The sequence below is a fragment of the Crocodylus siamensis genome, chromosome 2 (assembly GCF_052110815.1).
Source record: "Crocodylus siamensis isolate JL-2025a chromosome 2, ASM5211081v1, whole genome shotgun sequence".
NCBI lineage: Eukaryota > Metazoa > Chordata > Crocodylia > Crocodylidae > Crocodylus > Crocodylus siamensis.
Window position 1 is genome coordinate 185,320,590 of NC_143396.1, and position 20,456 is coordinate 185,341,045.

Here is a 20,456-nt window from a genome sequence, read left to right on the forward strand (position 1 = left end):
GTACATAGAGGTGATTGCACAATAGCTTAAAATGAAGTCTTATGCTTGTATATTCTTTGGGGGTGGGTATAGGTTTGTGGGGGGTTGTGGGTGTGTGGGTATGTGGTGTGAGGGAGCATGTGGGTGTGTGTGTGGATATGTGGGGTATGGGTGGGTATGGGGTTTGTGGGGGCTGGTGTCGGGGGAGGGTGGCTGGAGTGTGTGGAGGGATGGGGTTTGCATATATGGCACTGCGGGGGGGGTGCATGTGTATGGTGGGGTGTACATGTGGAACTAGCCCTATGAACACACACACACTCTGCCGTCTGTGTACACACACACACACCCACACACACATGCACTCTACCCCTGCCTACGCACACACATGCTCTGCCCCTGCCTACACATACACACACACACACACAATCTGCCCCTACCTGCAAACACACGCACACACCCCTGGTCCAGTCATGTAGCCGGGAGCCACGTGGTGCTGGAGCAGGGCAGGGGCAGGAAGCAGGGAAATGGCTGGGGGTTGGCAGGGCTGGGCTCCTGCTGCCAGCTCCCCCTGGGTCCTACTACCTCTGGCTCCTGTCCTCTTTGATAGGCAGCCAGAAGCAGATAAATATTTTTAAAATTTTTTAGGGGTCCTGCAGGCTGGATAGAATGGCCTGGCAGGCTGGATCTGGCCCATGGGCCATATTTTTCCCACGCCTGGCCAAGCCTAATCATGCAGTTTTATGCATTTTTCTAAGATCTATCCGTGCATGAAGTCAGGCAGAAGGCAAAGTAGAGGTGCATCTTGAAGTGAACTGTGGCTCATGAAAGCTTATGCATCTCTGATTCAGTTAGTCTGTAAGGTGCATCTATACCTTGTCTTCTGCCTATTGTAGTCAGTTCTGCCATTGCCTTTAGCAGGTTCCTGATCCAAGGTAACTAGAGTCAATGTAAAGACTCCCATTGACATCAGTGGACTTTGGGTTAAATCCGAGGACCAGAATTGGACCCTTTAAGGGCTTTTTTCCCTTTCTGCCATAAATGCCCTTCCTTGACACTATTGCAGCTATTGAAAATGCAAAATTTTCTTCAAACCCCTGATACTGACAAGTGACAATTTATATTTTTAATTAACAAACATACTTTGCCTCTAAAACCAGCCATAACTAGCATAAATTGTTTGTCAGCCTCATAAAATATTCAAGACACTAGATTTCTTTTATTTGTAATAGAAATCAATCATAACAATGAGATCTTTCATCAGGAAAAATATCCCAGTTGTGGGCAGAAAGAACGTTGAGATTTTGCTTTAAAGGGAAATCAAGTGAAGTGTTTCATTTCACTTTTTTTCTTTTAAAAAAGTGATCATTACGCTTGGGAATTTCAATATGCCAGATGATATTTGAGCTGGCTGAGAACACTGCTAACTTACTCAGTTATTCCTAAGTAGGGCCTGGTTTAAATTGTGGGCCCAGCTTGTGGTGTGATAGCTCCTTTAATTTTGGAGTTCCCCTGTGTGACCCCCCTGCCACTGATTGGCCCGTCAGCCCCAGCTCTCACCACTTGTTCCTGATGGCCAGGAGGGGATAGTTTTACATATGCTGTAGTTTTTGCCTCCCACTGCTTGCCGCTGACCAGATGGGAGGCAAAAACCATAGCATATTTAAGACTGCTGTTTTAGCCTTCTGGCTATCAGGAATGAGCTGTGAGACTGATGGGGGGCCCCTTTGCTGATCAGCAGTGGGGGTGGGATGCTTGGGGGGGGTGGGGGGGGCTCCAAGATTAAAGGAGCCACTGCACTGTGACTGGGCCCATTATTTAAATCAGGCCCTATTCATGAGTGAGTGACTTGTAAAAACCATGATGTATTTCAGCATGCATTTCAGTTATTAACTTCCATGTACTTGTATTACAAAGGCTTTTTTGTCCCATGCATGCCTTGAAAATGTTTGCCCCTTTTCTCATAGTATGGGAGAGATGATGAAAAGGATGACATTTTTACCCAAGTGAAAAATACAGGGCTGTATTATCCCAGATGTTTACTGCTCCCACAGCTGATAGAAAACCTTATGCACTTGTATCCACAGGAACCCAGAGATGGATAACAAATTAAATTTTTTGCCTTTTCCTCTGCTTTGACTGGGGCTTCTATTGCCAGAACCAGCTGATCTCCTAACAACTATAGAGGCAGGGACAATAATTCACAAAGCGTAGGGCTGTTTGCATGGAGGCTGTGATAAGTTTTGGAAATGTTACAATTTGACTTTGTGAACTGCCTGCATCCTTACGTCGTATAACTATCTATTACTGCATACTCCTTAATAGTCCCTTATCTCATGAACAGAAAGAGCATTTATCATTCAATAAATCAATTATGAATGAATGTCAGTGCCTGAACAAATTTTCTCCGACCTCTTTGGGAGGAACTGGCATTCAGGCAGTGGAAGGCAAAAAAACAAAAAAGACCAGGTTTTAATATTGGATCTTAAAAATTGCAGAACCTAAGGGTGCCTGTACACAAGTACAGAGGCTGCTTCAACGCACTATAATTCCAGCACATCAGTAATCACCATGCTCCAACCAGCCTCCGCGTCTGATGTATCAGCATCTCCGCACTTCAAAATGGTGGCGGGGGCACTTGAACTAATGCTCATCGAACAAGTTTTAGTTCAAGCACACCTGCTGCCATTTTGAAGCACAGGGACTCTGATACACAAGATGCTGAGGATCTTTAATCAGAGCGGCTCTCAGAGCCACTCTAATTAAAGAGCCTCCTTCCCCCCCCACACACACCACCACCACCCCCAGAGCATGTGTAAAAGTGCCCTGAGAGATTTGAGTCGGATCACTCAGCGACACAGAGAGACAAACTTGAGCAGAGCAGGGGGGGAGTAATCATACTGGAGGGGCTCTGTTTAGCTGGAAAACCAGCTCAAGAAGAAAGAAACTGGGCCTGTCTAGTCAGAAAAAGATAGTATGCTTGATACAATGAGAAGAAATTGTGCAGGAGGGAATGGGCATCCTGGATTACTTAAAGGACCCTGGGTCTCATTCCAAGAAAACTTAAATGTGAAAGGTAAAATAAGAAATATTTTTAGGCGTGTGTTATCCTGTCTAGAGTTGGATATTTCTTGTTTGAAGAATGATGGATTTTTTGGTTTCTAACAAAGTCTGTATATCTGTTTGCTCCAACTGTCAAGTGTCCCTGATTCAGATTGGACTGGGGCTGTGAGAAAGGGTAGGCTCAAGCTATTAGGAGTCAGCGCTGCTCTTGAAGGCCTCATCCAGCTGGGCTGTGAGATCCCTTTTATTTGATGGAAAGATACAGCCCAGGCTCAGAAAAATGTGCCAGAGGTGCCAAGGAAAGAGGTAGCGCTGCAGCCTACAGAGACCCAGCAAAGCTTAAGAGCACATGGGCTTAGAATGGTGGCAGCTGGGGAAGGTCTATGAGGGATATTGGGCAGAGGCTGCCTGCCTTTACATTGGATTCATGAACTGTTACATTTTCTGGCCTAAGTCAGATGCCAGATAGCCTCATAGACACTCCACCTCAATTAGTTTTTGTATTTTGGTCTCAACTGGATTTCCACCCAGTTCATACCATATTCCTTGTATTTGTTCCATGAGGCCATATATTTGCTAAATACATACTATGAATGTTAAGATGTCTGTCCTGTTACATTTAATATGCTTCAAATTATCAGCAAAGATGCATTAGAGGATTGATTGGGGGGAGTGAAGGTGGAAAGTTGCATAGAGGTCAAAGGTGTCTTAAACATCACCCTACCAAGCAAGCCTATATTTTAATGATCAAAGTAATGATTCTCTTCTCTCCTCCATATGCACATCTAAATCCCATTAATAAGAGTGAGAGCTATAAACTCAATCCTGCTGCCCTAAGGCATATTTAAGCCTGACGAGATAGAGGGGTACAGCTTCTATTCTTGTATAAGCATTAGGCCTGAACCCACAGAGAGAGAACAATAGACAAAGTATTAAGGAAATTGCCAGGGTGCTTTTTTTTTTCTTTCAGTAACTTAAAAAAAGTATGGTGCAATATAATGTCCTGCATCCTGATTTATCTGAGGGTTTGGGTTCATATAATCTGGAGTAGATAGAATGGCAGTGATCCAAATTGTTCACTGTTATATATTGGAATAATACTAGTTAATATTTGTTACTGGAAAGCTCTTGCCAAATGAGTTACATCTATTTTGTAGTATATGTTTGCTTTGTAGCTTATAGTATCTTAAAAAAGCATTGTCTTCTTTAATCCCTGCTGCATTTTTGCCCTAAATACACAGGCTGTAGACAAGAGAAGTATTCTTCCTTCAACTATGCCTTTAGTGCAGGGGTGGGCAAAATGCGGCCCGGGGGCCAGATGTGGCCCGCCAGGCCATTCTATCCAGCCTGCGGGGCCCCTAAAAAATTTAGAAAATTAATATTTATCTGCCCCTGGCTGCCTGTCATGCGGCCCTGGATGGCTTGCCAAAACTCAGTAAGTGGCCCTCCACCTCAAATAATTGCCCACCCCTGCTTTAGTGGCTTTTCTTTTAAGGAAGGCACAATAACCACATACAATATTCACTATCCCAGGAGAAGCTCTCTGGGAGTGATTTAACCCCAGTTGTTCCCATGTTATTTTTCATTCAGAGTGGCCATTTTTACTCTGGGAGAAAAAGTCTGATTATCTGTACACTTTCGGTTTCTGAAAGTCTATATGAGTCCTTTATTTTAGGCACACGGGATCCTGTGAACAGCTTCTAAGGAGTTTTTCTAGCTGGTGTTTATTTGAGTTAGAAGTTTTAAAACATGTAAATTGTCCAGAAAATTTGTACCTTATTTTTTGGTACCTGAAAATGTGCCTTGGCATTTTGGCTTCAGTGTTCTCTCTGTGTGGTATTATACCCTGTTCTCTGCTTTAAGGCCAAAATGAATAAAATATCTACCATAATATTAGCATCCACTGAGGCTAGCTTCCATTATGAAAAGCTACAGCCCTTATGCATGCATAAGTCTCAGTGAATTACATTTTTATTTTTCTCATGCATCATAGACTGAAAGATCACAGACTGGGATCAGACTAAGTTCTTCTCTTAATGAGAAAGGCTCAAGTCAGTAAAAGTTTGTAATGAAAGTATGTACAAGTCCAGTAAAATACACATTATATCAGCTGATCAACAAATTAAAACAAATATCCAATAACTGTTAATGACATGGCTAGAAACACTTACTGAAGAGGGTTAAGAAAAATGGGTGTGCTGTGTTGAAGAAGCTGTCGAGCACTACACTGTTATGTGGACTGCTTTTATAATATGGAGCCCATGCAGTAAAGAAAGTTTCATCATGACTTCCTAATAGAGGTGCACTGATGGAGATTTTGGGGGCAGATACCAGTAGCCAATTTTTAAGGAGGCATATCAGCCAATACCAATCTGATTTCCAATGCAGTTGCATGCAGCTGGTAAGTCTGTTGTGGTGAAAGAGGAGAGGGGAGGTAAGGGTCATGGGGGGGGGGCCGTGATTTCTGATGTAGTCCAAAGACTCCTGTGGTGAGGGACAGAGTGGGGCTGGGGCAGGTGCTGTCCACCTGGGGCAGGGCAGGCACAGAACGGAGCTGTGGCTTGTCTGGGGGGGCGGGGTGGCTCCCACCGCTGCTCCCACTACCCGTCCAGGAGGACATGGGGGGCATGTGCCCCTGGATCTGTGTAGGGCAGGTTAGGCGGAAGCTGTGAGCTGGAACCAGGGGCTGCACTGTGCTGTGCTCGGGGCAGGTGGTGGTGGCACTGGGAGAGGAGCTATAGGGGTGGGGGTGGGGCTGCAGCCACCCCAAATTTCACCGTAGCCTCCACGGTCCACTCCTCATAGATCCGGGGGTACACGCCCCCTCCCCCTCATGCCCTCCCGAATGAGCAGCGGGGCAGCAGTGGGAGTCACCGGATGAGTAGGTGAGCCACGCAAGTGGTGGGAACAGCCCTCTCCCCCCCACCACCCCTGGACAAGCCATGGCTCCATCTCGTGCCTGCCCCACCCTGGATGTGCAGTGCCTGCCCCAGCCCTGGCCCCCCTCCCTCCCTCACTGCAGGGGGTATTGCTCAGCGCTCCCCCATGCCCCTTCCTTTCCCCCACACCAGACTTACCAGCTGCACGCAGCTGTCCATGCTGCCAGGCTGGGCTGCAACTGTGTGCATGTACTGTTATTCCCCTTTCATGCACAGAATGAAGTAATTCCTTGTCTTCTCCCCTTTTCTCATGCCAGATTATTGTAGGAGTTCTTCTGCTGTACTACCTGCTTGGAATCAGTGCCTTAATTGGAGCAGTAGTAATCATAGTGCTTGCACCTGTCCAGTACTTTGTGGCAACAAAGCTTTCACAGGCCCAGAGAAGCACATTAGTAAGTATGTTCAGATGCTACATGTAATCTGGCGTGTGTACATATGCATTTAGATCTTAAAGATAGGCATATGGCGTTGACCAAATACAGACAGTCATATATTTGTAACATTCAAGGACATCAAAGGAAGGTTAAGAAAGTGATAATCTCAGTTAGGAAAGAAACATCTTATTTTAAATTTAAGCAGGTATTTATTTCTCTTTACAACAAATAACATGTTTGATTGTTCTCCTTTCCTGTCTTACAAATTTATGTGAAGTCAGTGATCATTATGTTGAACTCATCGATGCATCACTTCCAGTTGTGTAAGTGACAAAATGCATGTCAGCACTGAGAAAATGGCAGCAGCACACCTTTGAACTAAAACACATAGGAAGTGTTTTAGTTCAAAAGTGCACCACCATCATGTTCTGCACGCTGATGCGCATTTCTCCACTTATACAACTGCACACAGTGCAGTGCAATTTGCATAAGCTCGCATGTGGAGCAGACTCAATTCAGCGGAGCTCTGGCACATCACGGGACAAAAAGGTCTGTGTATAAATGCCCATTAGTACCAAATGCTCCTTCCATACACATGCAACCCAAGTAAATGGGCCTTGTAGAGGGAACTCACTGCAATATATGGGGAAGAAGAATCCTCTAGTATGATCCAGAGCCAAGGCAGTGTAGCTGTGCAAACCGCAGTGATTACTTTATGAGAAGCAAGGCCTTTTTAGTTATATCTTTTATTAGTGCAGTATAGTTGGAAGAGATGTAAGATAAGCACAAAGTGTGCTTCCTCAGGTCTGGGAAAGAAGCAGGTGCAGCCTAAGCTAAATAGCAGATAAGACGATGGCTCATCCCAGTAGTATCTGAGCAACCATGGATTGCCCTTGGAAAAAAAGGCACAAGAAACAGTATTCATATACAGTTAAATGCATCAGTATTGGTCTATTATATGAAAGCCTTTGTGGCCGTTAGCTACAATTGAAACTATTTATTTCTATGTCAGCAATTACTAAGAATTATTTTAAGTGGAAACATATTGAAACAGTGGAAATCCCAGCAAATGTGTTGCACTCTACAAGTCATGCCAACTCTTGGATGTGATTAAAAGCCAATCTAGTCATGGGATTTTCAATAATTACTATGCTTTTAGGAGTGCAGGTGCCACTGCCTTTCACTTAGATGCATTAGAACATTTTGTCCCTACAAGAGGAAATCTAAATAGGGAGCTAAATATTATTGACTGATTACCTGATGTGTTAAGGACTGCAGGCAGCTTACACAGTGACATAAATCCCTTCTTAAAATTAATTTATAGGTACATGTATGTTAATTTATATTTATACAGGAATACTCCAATGAGAGGCTGAAGAAGACAAATGAGATGCTTCGAGGCATTAAACTCCTTAAACTCTATGCCTGGGAACACATCTTTCACAGCAGTGTGGAAGAAACCCGGTTAAAGGAAATGACTAGCCTCAAGGCCTTTGCTCTTTATACCTCCATATCAAGTAAGTTGCCTCCCTTGCTGGTAAGCTAATATGCTAGTACGTAATTGCTTACTGAGGAGTTTACTGTTTCTCAGCTGATTTAGGGTCTGATTCTATATTCCTTCCATTTAATTCAGTAGAATTTTGCTAGTATGAGGAATACACAACTGAATATGGAGGCCAGGGTGAGTGAACAACTGGGTGGTAGCCTGAGAGAAAGCCACCGGGGGGAGAAAGTGCTGTGTGGCATTCATCACCCAGCTCTGGCATTACTCCCCAGTTGTCTCCAGCATTACTCTCCATTTATCCAGTCCTGGGTCTTGCTTGAGTGGAGACTGCCAACTATTTGGTGGTACATGTACAAATCAGATGAAAGATGAGAGCACTGGGTTTATATTTATTTATTTATTAACTAAACTGGTATTTGTACAAAGGTCTTGAAAGGAGTGGAGTTGTCTGTAGAGCACAGGAGGAGGGTGTTAGAGTTGGGAAGACCAGATACCAAAGGTAAAGCATAAATACTTAGGCTTTTCTAGAACAGTTCATACCTGGGCATTGTCTCACTGTGTATCCTAAGGATTGTACAAAGTTCCTATCATCCTAGACTGGGAGTAACAGCTCCTTTGATGTTTTACTTGTGATTCATAGGAATTTTTCCTGTGAGTGATAAAAACTGCCAAAATTTAGAACCCCAACAGGAGGCAGAACTGAAGCTGTGGTTTGTTTTCACTCAAACAAAATGACTAGCTGTGACGTTACACAGGCTTAGAAGGTTTCATTACAAAACATGGGTGATTTTCCACAGGATTTTGGCATTATGGGAAGTGAAGCACTAAGAATCTAAACAGTGTCAATGTTCCAGACTTTCCTGCAAAAAAAACAGAGTACCCAGTCACCAATCTAAGCCATTCAGGCTGCTTACAGATATAAAAAAGCAAAACAAAACAAAACAGCACTTTAACCTCAGCATGTCCCTGCACCAAGCCCAGTGCAAGCCCAGAACAGGCATCGTGTTGGTTTGACATGCTTACAGATCGGATCGGGAGCTTTAGCTGGGCTTTTTTGGTGCTTTTATCTGATAGCTGATCAAATTGACTATTAGAGAAAAGAGCCAAAATGCCCCACTGAAATGCACAGTCTATACAGAGGCTGCGGAGTTGGGTCGAACTAACCCACTGCCTCTTCCAGTAAAGTGCTTTTTTTCCCCTATGTCTGTCAGCAGCCATTTATTTTCCTCCCGTGGCTCTCAGTCTGTCATTCCAAGCACAAAATACTTTTGACAGATCTGCACTGTTTGAACCCAAAAGCAAATTTATCCTCAGAAACATATACCACATCCTCACATGATTAAAATATAAGAAACAGATGAGCAAATAAGCAAAAGCATTAACTGCATAATCATTACAATTATTTCCTTGAAAGAAAGTAATTTAAAATTTGAGACCTGGAATGAAATTGTGGTCTTACTGAGGTCAACCACAAGCATAGCTGCAAGCATACCTACCCTTATAGCCAAGTCAGTCAGTTACTTCCCAAATTTGATCTTACGTTGCAGCTAAGCAGTCTGCAAAAAGCTAAGGAAGGGATCAGCAACTCCTGGCCCATGTGCCAGAGCATGGCACACGAGGTAATTTTGTTTAGCATGCCACAGCTGGCCCAGGCTCTGGGCAGCTGCTGCTGGGCACAGAGTCTGGGTGCTCGGAGCAGACAGCCCATGCATGCCTCCAGGAGGATGGTGGAGGAGAGGCCTGGGGCAGCACAACCCTGGCCCCTCTCCTGCCATCTGCCCAGAGGTGCGCATGCAGCCACCACTGACAGAGCTAGTGCCGGTGCTCCAGAGCTCAGTGCAGCTGTTTGCAACTTGTTAGCCACCTGCTGCAGCTGCCTAGAATTTTGGCCAGCTGTGGCAGGCAGCTGGAAGGCTGCAGACAGCTGCACTGGGCTCCACAGTCTTTGGCTGGGTTCCACGGCAGCCGCAGCTGCACACACACCGCCTCCGGGCAGATGGGGGACGGGCCAGGTTTACATTGCCCCAGGCCCCTCCCAAGCCATTCACCCAGAGGCACACATACAGCTACCACCAGCAATAAGAATCAAGCCCCTCAAGACTCCCCTGTGGTCTGTCCCTGGCATACTGAGTTGGAGCATGGGTCAGGGTTGGGGTGTTTTTGGCACTTCAGCCAAAAACATTGCAGACCCCTGGGCTAGGATCTATTTTTTGCTGGATTTCCTATTCAGACATGTACAAACTAACAAACAAAAAACCCCAACAACACTAGGAGTCAAGCAAACAAATCAGTCAATACACCCACCAATACACATTTACATCAGGCAAACTTTGCAAAGGTCTTTATCAAAAAGTCCTGTATCAAAATGTTTTCAAATTTTAAACAAAATATGACCTACAGAAAGAAGGTGTCCAGCAAAGTGAAGGACAAGCAAAACAGTAAAATTTTCTCAAAAAAACTGTTGAATAGTATTGTAAGCAGCTCTAAATGTAATGTTTTGATATGTAAAGTTAACCTTAAATTTCCAACCTTTTAAACATTTGTGGTGTTTGGTTGGTTGGTATTTTTTGCAGCAGGCATAGGAGGGGTGGTATGTAGGGAGAGATGAGGAAATTACTCAAGGGGTGTTTTTTCTCTCAAGTAACTGGTGAATATATATGACCTTCACTCAGTTTTAACAAATATTTTCAAACACACGCTCTGTACAATAAATTTGAGTTATATTAAATAATATTGACAACATTATTTTTAAAATGCATAAAACTTTCAAGAAAGGCATGAATACATTCCAGATTTATTCAAGATCTATGTATGAAAACTAGAAAGATATTCTCCAAATGTCTATCCAACAGCTTATTAAATCCTTCAGAGAGTTCATGTCCAAAAAAGGCTAGCCAAAGAGTGAGCCAAAACTGTTTGAGGGTCAAATGAGGACAGTCCACTCCAGATAAAATAACTTGGGAATATTTTAATTGTCTGAACTTTGACTATGCCTAGTGACAAAAAGTACTGGCATAGATATAAATAACATTTGTAGTGAACTTTTTCTATTAGTGTTCCAGGCACTACTGATATTTTCCTAAGACAGGTACAGTGAAGTTTCTTATAATATGCCTAACTCATCTCCTGTAAGAGACGTATTAAAGCAGTACAGTATTCAGTACTGGCAGCAAGTAAACTACTTTTGCATTCATGCTTGTTAACTCCTGTAGAACTAGCACAGCTGGTATCTGATCCCAGAAAGGCCTCATCAGCCATCTTTGGAGACATAGATAAGACAGTTATGGAAGACAATCATCCTTGACTGTAAGGGATTGCTGAAGAAAGCCTTTACATTACCCTAGTTGGTTCAAGAGGGTGACACAATACATAAAATTCAAATAGTGACTCTTAACATTTAATAGAAAATATACAAATGACATACATATGATCTTCCTTAGATCATTGTTTTATTACAGTGGAAAATATGATATTTAATTTAGAAAAAGGAATAATTTACTTTAGGAAGTCCATAGGGAAAAAATATAATCTCTCTCTCTCATATTTAGGCAGGGAATAAAGCTAGGCAAATCAAAGGTCAAGTAAATGTGGGTGACACGTACTGCATATCATCCTAGGTTGAGATAGATGAATAACAGCTTGTGATATGACTGGAGCGGTCTCAGAATGAAGCAGAATTTGTGTTTCCAAATGGATAATTAGTTATTGCAGCATGGTTAATCTGTATACATGACCCATCTGGACGTGGACCCCTGTCAGAAATTGTACTTTCTTTATAGTCTTCAACCATCTGTTCTTAATACCCCTAAAATCTGTAGTGATTGATGAGTCTGAACCTGTAGTATTAGGACATTGGAGGAACCCTAGTGCTTGAGGACAGGGAAGAAAGCATAGTGTGTTATTTTTTTGCATTTCAGTAGCAGCTGTAGGCTCAAGCTGAGATCAAAGCCTCTTCAGATTTAGGATCTGTACAAATGTACGTCAAGACATACCTTTGGTCCCAGAGATATTTACAATCCGAATAGTCAGTCCTGACAAATCAAGTATTCATATGCCCTTTAGGCAGGAAGGGAATGATTTGCTGCTGTGACTGCGGTGAACAGATCAGATATACCCAAGATAGATTTTAAATTAGTTAGCACAGATATCAGCAGGATTCCAGCCATGACAGTATAGAGTTCAGTACAGATTAATTGCCTGAGTGTTTACCCAGCTTCTTTGGCAGGTTTTGCCAATCCATGGTTTCAAGCCAGCTCAGATGCACATAAACTATGCAGCAGTTGGGTGCATCCACACATGCAAGCATGTGCGCTTGCAGCAGCTCAAATAGAAGCGGTGCAAATTTGCACTGGGGCTTTTTGCCTCAGCGCACATGCTTGGACATGCACTTTGTTTTGCAGCAAATTGTGCCACTTGGGGCAAAACAGCCCTGCCTGGCTCCTCCCAGGTCTGCAGCCATGGGGAGCTAGAGCCTGGGGCCAGCACCTGTGCTGTCCCCAGCAGTATAAAAAGCTTCCCTGGCAAGTAGCTCAGGGCTACTAGCTCTCAGGAGCTTCTGGGGTCCAGCCAATTGGTACCTGGGGACACTACCCCTTGTACCAGCTGGACTGCTGAAGCAGCCCTGAGAGTTCCCTGCACCCTCTACCCACTGCAGCAGTCTTGCAGTGGGGGCTGCTGCCTGACTGTGACCTGCTGCACACCTGCCAGACCCAGATGGGGACTGCACATCCAGTAGAGGCATCTGCCCCTCTGGGCCACCTGCTAGTGGGCTGTGGCTGCAGGGTTGGCCTCTGTGCAGCACTACTGCCATGTGTGCTCCCTGCCTGGCCATCTGGGCAGCTATCGCCCAAAAGATGTTCTGGGTGTGGTGGCCTGCTTTGAACTGTCAAAGCCTGTCCTCCTGGCCCCAACTGGCCAGGGGGTCAGCCACAGCCAGCTGGGTCAAAGGTGCCAGCTCTGAGCAGGCAGGGTCCTAGCAGGAATTCTGGTTTTCGCTATTGGAAAATTGAAAAATCCCTGATTAAAAAAATCCCAAAGTCACTCTGTAAAACACCCCCAAATCCATGTTCCTCTACAAGTAAAACAAAAAACCATTATAAAGAGAGACAGAGACAGAGAAAGCGATCAGTTGGACAATGTTTTATAGATATATCTACAGTGTTAAAGCATGTCTCATCATAATAATAAATTGAACTCTAAATGCATGTTTCATGAATTCATGAATAAATATCTTGCTGCTCTCCTACAGGGGCTATAGCCTCCACATCGGAGTTATGGCCCCCCCAACAAGGGGTTCAGCCCCCCACACAAGGACTACGGGCCCCAAACAGGGCTATGGTCCCCACACAAGGGGTGGGGACCCCCAACAGGGGCCAAATTGCCCCTACAGGGGCTACTACCCCACCTGCAAGGCCCACATGCCCCACCCCAGCCCCCTGATGGCTGCCTCACCCCCCAACTTGCACCCCCAGGTCCCCATGGCTACCCTCACAACCCCAGGCACCATCACTTAAAAAAACCCAAAAAGAAACCTGGAAAAAAATGGGAAAAAAGCCTCTACTTATCTTAGAAGTAGGGGTGGGGGGGCTCCAGGGCCTCCTGGCAGAGCCCCCCCAGGCAGCACAGGGCAGCGGGTGGGCAGCAGGGCCTGGGCTGGGTCTGTCCCTCTGCCTAGCAGTGTGCAGGCCCCAGTCAGCCAGATGGCAGCTCCAACTGCCAGTAAGTGCCGGGGGGTGTTTTTTGGTTCTTTTAAACTATGGGGTGAGGGGGGCCAGGACTGGGGGGGATGGGGCCAGGCAGGGCAGGGTTTGGAGGGGTCTGGGGGGCTGGCGGGGGGAGGGACCAGGCAGGGAAGTGATTGTGGGGCTGTTGGGGGAAGGGGCCAGGCAAGGCAGTGTTTGGGGGGGCTTGGAGGGCTGGTGGGGGGGGGTAGGAAGGGAAATGATCGGGGGTGTCAGGGGGGCAGGTGGGGGTGGGGTCAGGCAGGGCAAGGATCGGGGGGTCTGGAGAAACAGGCAGGGCCGGTGGGAGTCCCCTCCCCCCTCCTCCAGCCCCCCCGACCCCTTACTCACCAGCACTGGAGCCCTGGTGCTGAACATGTGGCCTGGCCTGCCGTGTGTTTCAGCACCAGGACAAGGGGCCAACCACAGAGTTGCTCCGGCAGCCAAAGCATCTCCGCAGAGGACCCAGCCTCTGGTTGCCTCAGAACATGGTCTGCGATCGTGCCCTGCTCTGCTTTTTTTAGTTTTCAGTTTATTTAGATCCCTGAATATCCAGGAAGTCTAATTTTCTCCCTGTACTGAATATTTTTTGTTCCCGCACGTGCCTCTTGCCCTGCCTCAAAGTGGTTTGAGGCGGGGCAAGAGGCACATGCACGCTCGTCTGGACGCGCCCATTGAGTTCAAACAACTAACCAAAGGTTGCAGTGGAAGTCTATGATAGAACTACGATGGAACCCGAATCTTATGCGGTTTAGGTCACTATCTTAAGGACAAAACTTTACTTTCTCTCTTAGTGGGCATATCTACATGTACATTTAGGCATGCCTAAATTGAATGTGCATTAGCTTAATGTACATTTAGGCAGTTTAGGAGCACATCTACATGTGCACGCATTAAAAGTGCATTAACACCATGTGCGTGGACTGATGTGAGACTAACAGTTAGTCCCAAGTTTGTCCATACACAGCATTAATGCGCCTTAATACGTTTACACGTGCTTTTGCAGGTATCAAATTTAGGCATGAATAGCCTAAGATTGCCATTTTTAAGGCTCGTTAAAGGTGCACACATGTAAACACGCAACCTTAATGCACCTTATATTGGGCTAAAGTGCCTTAAGTTGGCATTTGTAGATACACCCAGTTTGGAAGAGAAAAAAAACAATAATCGGAGATCTGCAGGATTTGGGTCTGTTGCCTCTAAATTCCTTAACTGTAACACCAATAATTTCCCATTCTTTGAGGCTGCAAACCCTACCTCTTCTAAGAAGTGATTGGAAGGAGACCCCATTACAAAAACCTTTCACCCTTTTCCTCTTTCCTTTATTATTTTCCACCAAATAATCGCCAACAATAAGCTGCCAGTTGACTCTGGTCTTAGACTGCAATTTTTACTGTAATCATGGCAGTCATTATTTGAAATGTTACTGAGCTGAGGACATGCCAGTTGTGGTATAAATGCAATCAACTGCACCAAAGCAGTACCAGTAAAAGCAGACATTGCACTGCTTTCTGGCAGTGAAATGCAATGTATAATCCAATTATATATTCCCACAGTGATTTGATGGATGTTGAGTATGTCTGTACAAGCTGCTGACTGCAGTAGCCCAGTTTTAGTGCACAGTAGCATTGTGTGGCAAAAACCATGACACGACCCTACTGCGCTATAGTATTAAGCTACTGCACAGTAGCATCACAAAAAAGGCACTCGCTGGCACTACTGAACAGTAACTCAGGTTACTGAGCATTTATTTAGTACTTGTTTATATGAACACTAAATAAATGCACAGACTGTGCATTAGTGCCCTGTGTAAGCATGCCTGCTGTGTATTTTAATAATTCTGTGTATAAACTAAATTAGCAGCCACTATATTTCTACTTAAGTAAAATAAACCTTGATAAGTGTATTTTTTTTTCGTATTCTAAGCATAGAAAATACCATGGAAAAATTCAATAATAGCATATATTATCATGTGTTATACTGAAACTATATTTGATCACTGTTAATTTTAGTTATGTCTAAATACCGTTGCTGGTTTTCCTTCACAGTTTTTATGAATGCAGCGATACCAATTGCAGCTGTACTTACAGTAAGTATTAACTTTTTTTTTAATAGAAATAGATTACATTCTACTTCTGCCCCATTTTTAAGCAGTGATTAGTGAATTCCAAACTAAGTTGTTGCAAATAAAGCAGCAGTAAAAAAACAGAAATACCAGATTTTTCTTGTGGTAGTGCTGGAGTGTTAGAGCAATGTTGACCTGTGGAAGTCCAGGAAATATGTGAGAGGCAAGGATTTATTTTATTGGGCCAATGTAAAACAAGACAAATCAGGTTTGAGAGAGATTTAGACAAGCTTTCTGGTGTCTGAAGAAGGGTGCCTTGTACATGAAAGCTTGTCTAAATGGCTTCCAACCCTGATTCCTTTGTTTTCTTCTAATTTAAAAAGGAATATGTAAGGTGGGGGTTGGCAATATCTTGCAGTGAGGGGCTGCTTTGACAGACCTTAGGTTTGAGAGTGGGCAACTTGGAAGCAACCCACATCATTGGAGCCGGATCCAGAGCCACAGTCACTATCGCTGCTTCTGAACTCCTGACTTGATTGATTGAGCCTGCTAGAGTGTAGCAATTGCTGCACTCCAGCAGCCTCTTGCATCTTGTGGATCAGCATCCCTGCACTTAAAAATGACAGCAGAGACTCTTGAACTAAAGCTCATTGAACGCCGCCATTTTTAAGCACTGTGATGCTGATGCATGAGACATGGTGGTGCTTTAATTAGAACGGCTCTTGAAGCCACTCTAGTCAAAGTGCTGCCTTCCTGCTCTGGGAACATGTGTAAAAGTGCCCTTAATGTGCATTAAAGGTAATGCACATTAAAGCACACATATAGACACACCCCACTATCCCTATCTTGATACCACCAATGGAGCTGAATGGGTGCTACTACAATGGTGAGAAATTTTAAGCTTAACATAAACCAGGACTAAGAAAGAGAAAGTCCTTAATAATTTGCAGCTGAAGGAAGGAATAAATACTGAGCTAATATAATAACTGCAGGGAAACAGAACAGTGGAGTTTGTAAAAGAGTGGATTCAAAGTCACGTAAAGACCTCAGAATATGGTTTGCTATATTTGTGATTGGATGTGAAAGGGATGCAAAGAGCCTCCCCAATTTTTTCATCCAAACATGCTTGTAGCACTGTGCTCAGGACACTGGGACTGTCCTTTCTTGGGATAAGGAATAATCCGTGCTCCAAATTCTTGATGAAAGGCTCTGAGAGGGATTGTACTTTTGGGACATAATCCCTCTTTTAGCTCATAAGGAAGTGGGGCAGGTTCAAACTATCCTTCTGTGGGTGGAAACAAACATCACCTCTGATGGCATCACAGAGTGAAAGCAAACAAATATCTGTACCTTCTGTCACATCACAAATACTCATATTTGTGGCTGTGACAGAAAATAGTAATAAATTGGGCTGCTTTATTGTGGTCCACATCCATTTGTTTATGGCAGGAGAGCACTGACTGCTCATGGTGAAGTGTGAAGCTGCTCATGGTCTCCACCACTCCAAGGGAAGGTTTCTGCCAGCTTGAGGGGCCTGGTCTTGCATACCCCAGGAATTCCTGGGTAGGATTGGACCCCTCAAGCCTGGGGAGCGCCTCCCTTACTTTCCCTACTTACCTACATGCCTCCCCTCCAGGGATGTGCCTGTGTAAGTTGGGAAAGTTGGAAATTTGGGGGGCATGTCTGCAAGTGGCGGTTCCCTACTTGCAGACACATGCCTAAGTCAGCAGTGATACTCACAGGGAAATCCCTCTGCAGGAGATTTCCTTATGTGCACCTGCATGTGCAGAGAGGGGAACTCCCATAGGCAGGCCCCTTTTCAGAGGGATTTCGGCATGGTCCCAAGCCTGGGGTAGGATTTCCTCTGACATGCCTGCAAGGGTGGAGGTGGGAACCCTATGGGAGCTCCTGCATCTGTGCTTGCAGGCCCCTTTTCCCAACATGAGGATGCAGCATCCAGGGAGATGAGATCAACTGTGCTGCACCAGATATCACAGCACAGCAGATCACACTCCACCTATGATGACTGTTTCCAGTAACAGGCACCTGTGGCTAAATGCTGTGATCTTTTAGTGTCCCTTTTGGTGATTGCAAAGACATTGCTGGCTAATGGATGAATGGAATTACAGCTCCTAAGACTAAAAGATATATCTTCTTGTGTAAATGCTTTATGTTTAACTCATTTTAACACATGTGTAATGACTGCCTGGAGGAGTGCTGCTATCCTTGGTTGTACAGCCAGTCCTCAGACTTACGACACAACTGGTTCCTGAAGACCACGTCGTAAGTCGAAACGTGACTTGAAACTGATTTTCCCATAGGAATCAATGTTATAACTGGGGGATTGGTTCCTGGATCAAGGCCCAATACCCTATTTTCACCTAAAATAACCCACAATTTTGTACTCAATCAATTATAGACGAGTAATATAGCAACATTCATGTATTTATATTGTAAATAGCAATCATGTTGATTTGGAAGGACTTCTTTGAGGAGTCTTGGCTTCAGGTTTTTCTAGAGTCTTGTCTGGTTTCTTAAAGAAAGTGTCCAAGGAAGTTTGAACAGAAGTTCTCCAGGGAGATGGGAGACGCAGCGAACTTGTTCGCTGGGATGGCATCACATCAGATCAAGTATTGTAAAGTTGAAACTGATGTCAGAAAGTTGAAACAGGGGTCAATTTATAAACATTGTAAGTGCAAAACATTGGAACTCGAAACATTGTAAGTCAAGGACTGCTTTGTGATGGAGCAGCTTCAGTGCTCCATCACTTTAACGGCTGGAGCAGGCAGCCACCAGGTGGCTGATTGTGGTGGCCATTTTCAGACATCGTCCAGAAAGGCAGCAGTTAGGGTTGAGCAGCCAGGGAAGCAACATCAGGCTGAGTTGCTCTTGGAACATCTGGAGGTAAGGGTAGGAACTGTGAGGAAGTCTTGGAGGCTCCTGGTCTTAGGCATGACCTGAAACTGCACCTTGCCGGGGAGGGGTGGCTGGGTAGAGCTGCCTGTGGTATCATCTGGGTATCTCCCCAGAAATGCCTGGCCAGTTACCTCCCTGGTGAAGGGTGTGGAGGGGTGCCTAAAAACTCCAGCCCCCACATCCCTGGTGGGTTCAGTCTGTACAGGGGGAGCCCAGGCTCATGGGGGTCCTGAAGCAGGGCCCAGGTTGGGGGAGGGACCTGGAGTAGTGCCCAGGCTCATCGTGGGTCCTGTGCTCACAGAGACCCCAAGAGGGGGCCAGGCACAGCTGTGGCCATCTGAGCCTCACAGGGTGCAATACCCTAGGATAGAGGGTCAGGTAGGGCTATGGCCACTTAAGCTGGATGGGGTGGCAGACCTCAGTGGAGCCTCAGTGAGGGGGTGGTGTGGGGGTGTAAGACCCTAGGGCCAGGCATGGCTGTGGCCACCCGAGCTCCAAGGGGTGTATGACCCCAGTAGAGCCCAGTGAGGGGGCCAAGGGCTTGGAGCCCAGTATGTGTTTGTTTGCTTGTATGTGTTTGTGTGCAAACCTCTGGTGGAAACATCTGCGAGGCATGAGACACGTAAGGGGTGGTTGGAGCATGTAAACAACCATTACAACTGAGGCATTCGAAGGGCAGCCTGCCACCTGTTTAACATACTAATTATTTAACAACAAGGTGTGGCAAGCGAGCCAGGCAGGCAGTTTGCTCAGAGACAAGGGTGTGCCAGAGCCAACGTTGGGTCTGGAAGGCGCCCTTGTCACATGTCTGTACTGTGTTCCCTAATTATAAATAAGGTTGCTATTGCAGTAATTGGAAAGGTGAACTATGTTGTCTGTTTTCTTGTTTAAGACTGAGGCCTGTCTGTCATCATTGTCTCTATAGACATTTGTGGTCCATGCCCACCTGACTAAAGATGATGATGAGTTCTCTCCACAAGTGGCCTTTGCTTCACTCTCCCTCTTTCACATTCTTGTCACTCCCTTGTTCCTGCTGTCCAGTGTGGTTAGATCTACGGTCAAAGCATTAGTCAGGTAAGAAGTGTTGAATGAACTGCCCCCTGACCTTACCTTTATTGTTTAGTCCCAAAATGTACACTTCAGAACTAATGCTGTGATTATTCCTTGCCATTAGTTATAAACTTCTTTCCAAACTCTTGCCTTAAATGTTGTCTCTTGCTGTACTATCTCTGCATCAGCATCTCAGATGGTGAGAAAGGGCACAGCTCCACTGATGTTTTTTGTTAACTGAACTTAATGGAGTGATACTAATCAGCCTGCCACTGTATCCATTTTCACAGCAGAAAATTTGGGCTTGTGCATTTTGACCCTTGTTTTAACTCACTGGTGGTGAAACTGCAAGTATACATTTTTATCTGCTAATAAACTGCCATCATTGTCCTTGGGAAAGATTTTGTTGTATAAAATGAATAGCAAGATGGTGTTACAATGTATTCTGTGCTGCACTCTGAGAGTGTGCATAAGTAAGTATGCTTGCTTGTAGACAAAAACAGAAGATGAAATGAAAGCTCACCAAAGGTGCTTTTTTGTTGTTGTGTAGTTTAGTTTTTTTAAGCAGTCATACATTCCCCTCCATCATAAAATTTTTTGAAAGTGAAAAAATGATCAGTACATGGGCTTCACTGTGTATCACTTGGGCTGTGTTGCCCCCTCTCCCCCACATTCCTATGGCTAAGTTAACTGGCAAATTAGGTTTTTAACAGAGACTGCTATATAATAGAAAACTAAAAATATACTGTCCAAGTCAAGGGGGGGTGGGAACTAATGAATAAATTTTCAGTCTGAACCAACTGAACTTCCTTTTCATAATGAATGTGCTAAGTAAGTATACAACAATAA

The 20,456-nt window shown here is 44.8% G+C and overlaps 1 protein-coding gene and 1 long non-coding RNA gene across 5 annotated transcripts in view; one reads left to right on the plus strand and one right to left on the minus strand.

The window, feature by feature from the left end:
- Positions 1–20,456, plus strand: part of ABCC8 (ATP binding cassette subfamily C member 8) — a 148,145-nt gene that overhangs the window by 52,715 nt on the left and 74,974 nt on the right. For all 4 annotated transcript variants that reach the window (XM_090032571.1, XM_090032572.1, XM_090032573.1 and 1 more), the window contains exons 9-12: positions 6,236–6,370; positions 7,707–7,869; positions 15,625–15,665; positions 19,483–19,631. In XM_090032571.1, coding sequence (XP_089888697.1) covers positions 6,236–6,370; positions 7,707–7,869; positions 15,625–15,665; positions 19,483–19,631 — 488 coding nt within the window. The remainder of the gene's footprint in view (positions 1–6,235; positions 6,371–7,706; positions 7,870–15,624; positions 15,666–19,482; positions 19,632–20,456) is intronic.
- Positions 1–20,456, minus strand: part of LOC149871469 (uncharacterized) — a 96,733-nt gene that overhangs the window by 20,613 nt on the left and 55,664 nt on the right. The window lies entirely within an intron of this gene.